Source organism: Sprattus sprattus, assembly GCF_963457725.1.
Source record: "Sprattus sprattus genome assembly, chromosome: 1".
Taxonomy (NCBI): domain Eukaryota; kingdom Metazoa; phylum Chordata; class Actinopteri; order Clupeiformes; family Clupeidae; genus Sprattus; species Sprattus sprattus.
The window spans coordinates 37,544,414-37,554,401 of record NC_137920.1 but is presented as its reverse complement, the minus strand read 5'-3'; the positions used below and the strand labels follow the sequence as shown (position 1 = coordinate 37,554,401).

The 9,988-nt window shown below is 43.9% G+C and overlaps 1 protein-coding gene across 3 annotated transcripts; it reads right to left on the bottom strand.

Moving 5' to 3' along the window:
* Positions 1 to 5,152: 5,152 nt before the first annotated feature.
* LOC308367494 (uncharacterized protein) lies at positions 5,153 to 8,308 on the bottom strand. Of its 3 annotated transcripts, none has more exons than XM_080841428.1 (6): positions 8,248 to 8,304; positions 7,685 to 7,734; positions 6,712 to 7,284; positions 6,256 to 6,369; positions 5,977 to 6,063; positions 5,153 to 5,413 (listed from the first exon to the last, which is right to left on the bottom strand). In XM_080841428.1, the coding sequence occupies exons 3-6, from the start codon at positions 6,745 to 6,747 to the stop codon at positions 5,324 to 5,326; spliced, it is 327 nt and encodes a 108-aa protein (XP_080697554.1). In that variant the 5' UTR covers positions 6,748 to 7,284; positions 7,685 to 7,734; positions 8,248 to 8,304; the 3' UTR covers positions 5,153 to 5,323. The 3 variants fall into 3 exon arrangements, 2 of the variants coding, with proteins under 2 accessions (XP_080697554.1, XP_080697555.1); XM_080841429.1 differs by having other exon boundaries at positions 6,712 to 7,276; positions 8,248 to 8,279; XR_013968714.1 differs by lacking the exon at positions 5,153 to 5,413 and adding an exon at positions 5,893 to 5,906 and having other exon boundaries at positions 6,712 to 7,734; positions 8,248 to 8,308.
* Between the last annotated feature and the right edge of the window lie 1,680 nt (positions 8,309 to 9,988).

Here is a 9,988-nt window from a genome sequence, read left to right as displayed (position 1 = left end):
TAGAGACCTTGCGGTGGTGGAAAACACAAGATGCCCCAGGAGGAGCTTGCTGAGGACCCTGGGTATGAGGTGGTGCCCTGGGCCCATCACGCTTTAAGAAGGTGCGTTGTGTGGCCGTCGTGTGGGGGTTGGTGCTGACATGGTGGACTCGGGTTTGTTGCATGAGTCCTTTCTGATCAGAATGGGTTGAGTAATTCTGAAGTCTTTTACCTGGCTTGTTAACTGAACACTGGCGATGGCAGAGTGGGTTCAGGTTTGCACTCTGGACAGCAGACCCCACAGGTGCAGGAACCAGACCAGCGTTGGGTTTATGAGGCCCATGAACCAGACCAGCGTTGGGTTTATGAGGCCCATGAACCAGACCAGCATTGGGTTTATGAGGCCCATGAACCAGAACAGCATTGGGTTTATGAGGCCCATGAACCAGACCAGCGTTGGGTTTATGAGGCCCATGAACCAGAACAGCATTGGGTTTATGAGGCCCAGGATTCCTACCGCATGCTTTGGTTGGGTTGGGGTTCCTACCGCATGCTCTGGTTGGGTTGGGATTGCGCTGCATCCCCATACTACCTGTAGGGGGCATATTTTGCCCTACTCTTTGGCCACGGGTCAGTGTCCTGGGATTAGCTGCCTGCAGTTCTTTTGATGTCAGCACTGCAGCCTTCTGGTGTGGTCCAGGGTTCCCTGTCTCTGCTCTTTTCGTTTTTTCATCCTTGTTCCCAAGCTTGTGGGAGACCTGATCAAGGGGAGCCTTGTGCCTGCCTGGGGCACATCTAGGGTAAGGGGCGCAGGTGAAGGGAGCCACTTTGGCTGTCTTCCGCGTGAGCTTTCTGTGCGGGGCACCGAAAGTGGGTACAATAAGCTGCTTAGAGACGTGTTCTTTTCTGCAGGCATCCAACTTGTCTCTATCTCCTACTTCAGGTTGCGCTGTGCTGTCTGCAAGGTGCTTAGTTTTCTTTAGAGGATTCTCCCTGCACACCTCTTCATCTCTTTCAGGTCCACGTTTTCTTTTTCTGTCTTTCACTTTGCTACAATTGTTATCATGGCTTTTCTTGGACAGGTTGGCATTAGATTTGTTCTTGCCATCAGGCATCAGCGCTTGTTTCCTGACAATGGGAATTTGAAGTCGGCATGCTGGTCTCAAACTAGGTTTCACCAGAGCGGTTGCTTTCCATCCAAAACATAGTTTCTTGGTTTGATTCTTGTAATCTTGACCTTTGACCCTTAGATCCTCATAGAGGGTATTTGCAGAGCTGCTCGTTTCTGGAGGCTGGGAGATGCTGTTGGCCTCTAACTGGCCAAGTTGGTCACCTTTGGCCACCAGGTCCTCCATGGCTGTGGTTAGCTGTAGCTCAACAGGCCACTGAACCAGAAGATGTTCACGTTCAGCCAGCACACTACAGTCCATGCCATTCCTAGTAATGCTGGCAGCCTGCTCTCTTTGTCGCTGTGCCTCTCTCCTCATGGCCTCCCTGTCTGCTCTCTGTGAGGGAGCGATGGGCACAGAGGACTCTGGGCAGTGGAAAGCAAGGGGCACACGTGGCACAGCAGTGTCACCGCTGCTCTGAATGTGGCTCCTGGCTTCCTGTCTACCATGTCGTCCTCCGGTGGTCACCAGATCCTCCTCAGTGGTGGTTATCGGTGACTCCAGAGGCCAACTAATGGGCAGGTGCTTGAGTTCAGCCAGCACATTGCAGTCCATGCCGTTCCTGGTGATCCTGGCTGCCTGCTGTCTTTGCCGCTGGGCCTCTCTCTTCATGGCCTCCCTCTCTGCTCTCTGTGAGCGGGTGATGGGCTTAGACACCTCCCTACAATGGAAAGCACGAGACACCCCAGGAAGAGTTGGATGAGCGGCATTGATATGAGGTGGTGACTCGGGGCCTCCCGTCATGCCAGCATGGAGGTTGGCAATGCCATGGTGGGGTCTCTTTGGAGACACTGGATGGACCAATGACCCATCAGCATCACCCCTGCCCATTATCAGGCTTGGTGCACATGCTGCCACCTCAGAGAGACTCTTCATCTCCTGCAGGTCTTGGACTCTTGGCTGGCCTGTGGCCACCAGATCCTCCACAGTGGTGGCTGTTGGTGACTCCAGAGGCCAACTAATGGGCAGGTGTTTGAGTTCAGCCAGCACACTACAGTTAGTGCCATTCCTGGTGATTGTGGCTGCCTGCTGCCTTTGCCGCTGGGCCTCTCTCTTCATGGCCTCCCTGTCTGCTCTCTGTGAGCCGGTGATGGGCTTAGATACCTCCCTACAATGGAAGGCACGGGATACTCCAGGGAGAGATGGTTGTGGGGCGTGGGTGTGAGGCGGTGACCTCTGGCAGTCAGGCCTCTTAAAGGAACCGCTGAGGTCCTCATCCAGCAGGCTATTAGGGGAGCTGCTTGATTCTGGCCACTGAACTGGTATGTGCTCACGTTCAGCCAGCACACTACAGTCCACACCATAGCTAGTGATCCTGGCAGCCTGCTCTCTTTGCCGCTGGGCCTCTCTCCTCATGGCCTCTCTCTCTGCTCTCTGTGAGGGAGCGATGGGCACGGAGAATTCTTGGCTCGCTGAGGATGCTGCCTCTGCAGGGAGGCTATTAACCTCCTGCAGGTCTTGGAGGCCTGATCCAGCACAGTCAGTCACAAGCAGGAACTGCAGTTGAGCAGCGTTGACTAGGTAGATGCAGTAGCCAGAGAGGTCCTCATGTGGCTGGGATCCATTGTCATTTGGCAAGTTAATGGCTTCAAAACCAGGTATGAAGGCTGTTGTAGAAAAAGACAAACATATTACTGAAGATGAAGTTCTGTGTTCAGAATTTTTCAGGTATAAAAATGGTTATTCAAAGATCGAAAATTAAGGAAAACACTTACCCATGCCATGAACAAAGGTGCCAAGGGTCTGCAGTGGCAATACTTGCTGTACCCCTAAAGAAAGAAGAGGTATTCATGAATACATCGAATGAATTAAGGGAATTTGACAATTATGGTCAACATTTAGGAACTCAACATACCTTCATCGCAGTAGAAGTGATACTTGAGATCACAAGGATGAAAAATCATCGCCATCCTGTTCTCCAAAATAAGCTAAATATATCTCTCAAAAGTGAATTGTGGGTTGCAGTCTCTCTGAAAATGTCAGTAATGGATCTCTTGAACACAAACATTCTACTTTGGCAGAAGTAGAACTCTGGCGCATTCCACTTTGTAAATGGCTCCATCGATGATGTCACAACATTCTGAATCTGGCCATCTCATTGTTGGCCCCTCCCCTTATTATTTTACTTGTGAATTTGATCAGAAAACCTTTTTAAAAACATTGACATATTATTCTTGAACAGAGAAGTGTTCAGTGTTTGGAAGCGTGTAGTGCCACTTAATTCCCCATAAATGTCATATTACAGATATTTAATGATCAATATCTTAAAATGAAGCTATTATGAAGTATCTTACCTTTCCTGAAACCATAATTGGCTAGTTTCACTGCTAATTACTTTGGAAATGCTTGAAACACGCCACACATTTGAAGCAATATGAAAATATTTAATTACATCATATTGATCTCATCTTTTTGTGTTGAATGGGTTACACATTTAGATGGGTCACATCTAAATTTATACAAAATAAAAACAGAAACCTGTGGGATGTGACCATGAGCATGAACGTTTTCCTACGTAAAATGGCTTTCTGAGTAAACATTAAGGGCCAGAGCCTGCACTCTGTAAAAATGGTGGGTTGAGAATAACCCAAATTATAAGAAATGCTATAACCGTATCAACTAAATAAACAACTAATAACTAAACAAATGACATAATGTCTCTATTAATTGAATCATTGTTTTATTCCCTCTCCTTTCTCTTGTCGTAAGACATTGACCATGACATCTCTGATTTTCCTTTCTCTTGTTTGCAGGTCTCTTGAAAACAATCTGCCTTAACTCACTGAACGAACCTCTTCTGTCTCAAAATCATATGTGCTTTGGCTCTCTCTCTGTTGTCTGTAGATGAGGGGATGATGGTCCTGATGTTCCAAATCATCAAACGCTGTCCAGCCTGGCTCAAAAGCAGGCATCAGAGGTGCTGGAGCCACACGCCAGCGCACCACTTTTCCCCCAAAGATTGAAAGCACAACAACTGGGCACATCCAGCTAGCATAGGATAATCGCTACATGGCTTAGCTTTGGATGACATATGATTTGCCAATGTTTATTCGTTGATTTGGTTTGTTAACTGGATATTACTGTTGTGGTATTGTTGTTCATAGTTTCGCCAAACCGCTACATTGATGTTAGTTATAGTTATAGTACACCAACACAGGGTCTTGCATGCAAACTAACTATCTTTTGTACTTACCAGGCACCAATATCGTATATACAGGGATGTATTACCAAACGGGCCTACCAGGCCCATGGGACCCATCCCCAGCTATCCCCGTGGAGCAGAGTTCAGTAGGGTGACAGCCACAGGGATGAAGCTGTTCTTGAGCCTGCTCGTACAGGAACGGAGGACCCTGTAGCGCCTCCCAGAGGGGAGGAGGTCAAACAGTCTGTGGCTGGGGTGTGAGCCGTCCTTGGTGATGCTGCGCGCCCTCCGCAGACATCTCTTGCTCTGGACAGCCTCAATGGTGGGAAGAGTGGAACCGGTGATGCGTTGGGCAGTTTTCACCACCCTCTGCAGTCTTTTTCGGTCGGCGACAGAGCAGCTGCTATACCATGTTGAGATGCAGTTAGTGAGAATGCTCTCAATGGTACAGCGGTAGAAATTCTCCAGAATCTGATGCATGTTTGGTTGATTGATTTTACAGGCACTTGAACACGTTCCTCTGCAATGACACTGTGGCAAGTGACGTTGGTAATCATAGGCATCTCTATTAAGTTTTGTAATAAATCGAAAGTGAAACTTATCGGTCTTGTGCCTTTCATTTCTTCAGAAACACCCATGCCAAGAAACACGCAATCTTGATCTACAGTAGTGACAAGACATGTCATAACATGTAAGCATCACAAAATCCCATTTTTGTCCTTTGGATATGGGGCTTTGTAGCTTCTCAGCGGTCTTGGCATGTGGCTTTTATGTTTGAAAACACTTCAAATACACAGAAGAATGGATAGCATACATAGTTTGGCTAAACAAAATGTATTTTTTCACCCACCACCTCCCCCCCTCTTTGGAGGACTTCTTTGTTACAATTTATTCAATTTTGCATACTAATAGTAATGCAGACATACAGACATTTAAATATGTACAATTAAAACTATTTACAAATGTACAGCCCTCAGTTGACAATTAGCCTTAACAAAACGATCTACTATCTCATTAAGCAATCTATTGTTTCATCAAGCAATCTCCACCATCTCCTCTTCAACTGATCCCAGTTTCAGGCACTGGAGAGATTCTATCAAGACAGTAGAGGCATCCTTTGACATCTGCAGAAACAAATAATGTATCCTCTCATTAAAGGTGAGCTCTACAACTGCAATTCAACAAATTCAGCTAATTGCTCCTCACAGTCTTGTAGCTGTCAGTTCCGTATGTGTGCAAAAAAAATAAAATAACTGGTGTTCCTACACAGTCATGTACACAGTGCACAGTCCTAGCTCTGTAGATGGGAAACATACACTGGCTCAGAGTACCGTCTGACCTCAGGATGCCATGGGTTTGTCCCGGCCAGACATTTGACAGTACATACATAACAAACAATAACTAACATAACTATCTTTATATACTGTGTATTCTATTGTATTCAGACAGACCTTTTTTACACCCCCCACCCCCTTTGTTTCGAGGACATCTTTGTTACAGTTTACTATATTTTGCATTTGACATACTAATGCAGACATGCAGACATTTAAATATGTACAATTGAAACTATTTACACTGGAGAGATTCTATCAAGGCAGTGGAAGCATCCTTTGACATCTAAGCAAAATCAAGGGATAACCCAGTATATTTATGGGACGGACTGCAGAGCTGCTTTAAATCTGCATACCCAGTCCATCTCCTCCTCCTCTGTGACAGCCAAGTGCAAACTCTGGAATGATTGGGTGAGGTCATCTACAGGATCCATCTGAGGTGTCTGTGATCAGAAATGTACAAGCGGATTCTTCACAAAGCTGAACGAGCTGAACTATATCAGGCAGCTTGTATGGCATGTCACCTTCAAAACAATGCATCTTTATGGACACAATGAGAGTCTAGAGTAGTTTCAGTGGTCAGGTGTCTGATGTGGTTGTAACCCGACAGTAAGGGGCTCTATGTGAACACGCACCCAGTCCATCTCCTCACTCAGGCACACCCTCTGGACCATGTCTATGATGTCATCCAGATCACCTGCAGATGACTGCTTCAGTGGGTAAACATGAGTGGACACTTTACCTGAGTCCTGTAGAAAAAAAAGATTCATCCTCTCAGTAAAGAAAGAATGCACTCATTAAAGGTGGGGTCTACAACTATGATTCAGTACACTTTGACAAATTTAGCTAATTACTCCTCAGAGTCCTGTAGCTGTCAGTGTATATGTGTGCTAACAAAAACTCTGGTGTTCCTACACAGTCTTGTACACAGTACACAGTCCTGGCTATGTAGATGGGAAACGTACAGTGGCTCAGAGTGAGCCATAAGCAATTCCAGCCAATCAACACATTGCTTCAGAAGCACTGAAGGCAGGTGTATTATTTGATTTGACAAGAATCGTCGACTGTGCAGTTGTGGCAGTGTGGCTTACCCATTCCATCTCATGGCAGGAATGAGAGTTTGACATCTGGATGCCTGAGGAAGCCCTGGATTTGTCCTTGACAGACAGCAAGCAGAGGCAGATCAATCACTACAGCCACTTTTAGTTTTAATTTGTAACGTCTAAATATCTATTTTAAATATCTGTAATGTAAATAATGTAATGTAAAGAAATTAGAGAAAGAGGAGGACTTAGCCCATGGTTCCGTTCAGAGCTTTCATGTCCACATGAATCTGGATTTTCAGGACTCCACTGGCGGATTCCAACGATTGTGCATCACAACACAGGAATCCAGTCCAGAGGCCTGAGATTGACTTAGGCTTTTCGCCAGTTTGTATATTGCCATAAGGCGTTGTGATGCCATGAGGCAGAGTCAGAGAGAAATGGAGAGAAAGAGAGAGAGAGGAAGGGGGAGGGGGAGGGAAATAGAGAGATGGAGAAGAGGAGAGGGACTCATAGAGAGAGGGAGAGAAAGAGAGAGAGGGAGGGAGAAAGAGAGAATCCAGGCCAGAGGCCTGAGTGACTGATAGGCTTTCCAGGCCAGAGGCCTGAGTGACTGATAGGCTTTCGCCATTGTCATGTTGCCATAAGGCGTTGTGATGCCATGAGGCTCAGTCAGAGAGAGAGAGAGAGAGAGAGAGAAAGAGAGAGTGGGAGGGAGAGAGTGAAAGAGAGAGAGAGAGGGAGAGTGACAGAGAGGGAGGGAGAGTGAGAGAGGGAAAGAGAGAGAGGAAGGGAGAGTGAGAGATTCATAGAGACAGATGGAGAGAGAGAGAGAGAGGGAGGGAGAAAAAGAGAGAGTTAGACACACAAATGGACAGATGCTGTGTAATTCATCCAACCTGGAGAACGTAAGATATTTATAAAGACATTTTTCAGTGTCACACTATATACTTAACACACACAAACTGATTCTAAACAGTATTCAACATGCATTTTCTTCACACAACCGATGACCTTTTACCATCATATATCTTTTAACTGACTGAGACAGGTCTTGGGTATAGTGGAGACCTATAGAGAATGCAAAAAAACAATGGTTCCTAAATGCATCCTTGTGTAGCATGAAATTAATCTTACATAATCTATGAATATTATGGTTTTATAAAGAAAGCTAAACATGGAATAATACTGGCAAAATTAAGTGCTAATCTCACAAAAAGAATTTCATGTTTTCAGACTTTTCGCAATTCTTTTGTAATGAAAGGGGTTTCAAAGTAGCAAGTGGCTATAAAACAACTGAACATGTCCAAACCTCTCAAACGACTACAGATTTATCTAGGCTGTTTCTGCAGTAATGCAATAACATATATCCATGAACTGATCATTAATAAGCTATATTAAATCAGTAATTTCTGGGTCTAATATGAACGGCAATTTAACAGTGATTCAAAAACGAAGGCGTAACGTCAGCTGAGAAAAGGAACGTATTATGATTTACAATAATATTCCTTAAACTACATGGCATAAATAATTATTTTACCATACAGGTTTTACTTTCCTTTCTTTAAAAAGATTTCCACTTACTTTGCACTTGTGGTTGATTGATTTTTCAGACTCTTGAACACGTTCATCTGCGATGACACTGTGGCAAGTGACCTTGGTAATCATAGTCATCTTCTTTATAAGTCTTGTAATGAATCGAAAGCGAAACTTATCGGTCTTGTCATTTCTTCAGAAACAACACTCATGCCAACAAACACGCAATGTTGTTGATCTACCGTAAGGACAAGACCTGTCATAACATGTAGACCTAAGCATCACACAATCCGATTTTTGTCCGTTGGATATGGGGCTTTGTAGCTTGACAGCGCTCTTGGGAGATGGCCTTTATGTTTGAAAGCATTTAAAATAAACAAAATAATGGATAGCATACATAGTTTGACCAAATTAAATCCATTTGTTTCATAATTTTTTCAACCCAATATTTTTATCGTAAGGGTAAAATGAAGTGCTAATCTCACAAAAAGAAATTCATGTTTTCAGACTCATCGCATGTCCTTTGTAATGAAGTAATGATTTTCAAAGTAGCAAATAAGTGGCTTAAAACGAGTTGACTATGGCCAAACGTCTCCAGAGATATCTAGGCTGTTTCTGCTGAAATGCAATAAACATGAACTGATTATTAATTATCCTGATTAAATCAGTAATTTCTGGGTCTTATATCAACGTTATTGTACTAGTGGTTCATAATCGAAAATCTGGTGTATGGTTGCCCTGAAGCAGGCGAAACAACAACTGAGAAATGGAAACTTAAAACTAAAATGAAAGAGATCGCTGCTTGTCGACTACAGCACAAGGTGCTTTTTTCATTTGTGGAAAAAAAAACTATAACAGTACTGTAACAGTGTTTCAGAATAATGGGTAATGATACACAAAACAGCCTATCGCTAGTGTATTATGGGAAATTAATTTTTTAATTCTTGACACAATGTTAGTGTTAGATGCATGTCCATTGTGTTACCCAGATAGCAAAAGGCCGGTGATCCAGTTTTGCCACTCGCTTTCAAAACATAATTTCTTTCTTCATTCATTTTCACAAATCCTTAACATTTTTATACAGTGCCACTTGAAAGTATGTGAACCCCTTGAGGACTTAAGCGTTTTCTGTTGTTTTACCATGATTTTTCATTTTTTTTATCACCAATTTTCCATAGATGAAATGTCAGGTTTATGTTTATCATTTGCATGTACTTGTTTAGAGGAAATTGTTTGAGAAGCTGAAAAACTACATGAAACATGGAATTGTAGACCCATGTACATTTACCCCAGATGCTGCCAGAGAGGTCTGAAACTCTTTAGGGGTGATGTGTGGGTTGACTTTTACCTGATTTATTCTTCTTCTGGTGCTTCTTGGTGATGGTCTTGATGGGCGTCCACTTCTAGGCAGAGATGCGGTCATGTTGAATGCCCTCCATTTCTAAATTATTTGTCTTGGATGAATGGATGGAGCTGGAATCTTTTGGAGATGGTCTTATAGCTTTCTCAAGACTGATGGGCTGTCAGAACCTTCTTCCTGATGTTCTCGGATATCTCGTTTCCTTTCGGCATTGTTGATCTGTGTGGGTACACCTTGGCACTACAGTAGTTTGGTTGGTTTCCTCTCTCTTTTAATCTGTGTTGCCCAAACCTTTCCCTAAGGATGTCTCAGATGATCGGTTTGCTTAATTGACTAATTAAGCACCCAAATAAGTTTCACTGAATCTGTTACCTGCTTGACTTTACAAATTCAGCTGGGGGTTCACTTACTTTTGAAATGGACTAATTC

Coding starts and splice junctions, on each gene's coding strand:
- LOC308367494 (XM_080841428.1), bottom strand. CDS start 6,747: ATGTCAAACTCTCATTCCTGCCATGAGATGGAATGG. Junction 6,370..6,711: donor CCTGCCATGAGATGGAATGG/GTAAGCCACACT, acceptor TTTTTTCTACAG/GACTCAGGTAAAGTGTCCAC. Junction 6,064..6,255: donor TGAGTGAGGAGATGGACTGG/GTGCGTGTTCAC, acceptor TTCTGATCACAG/ACACCTCAGATGGATCCTGT.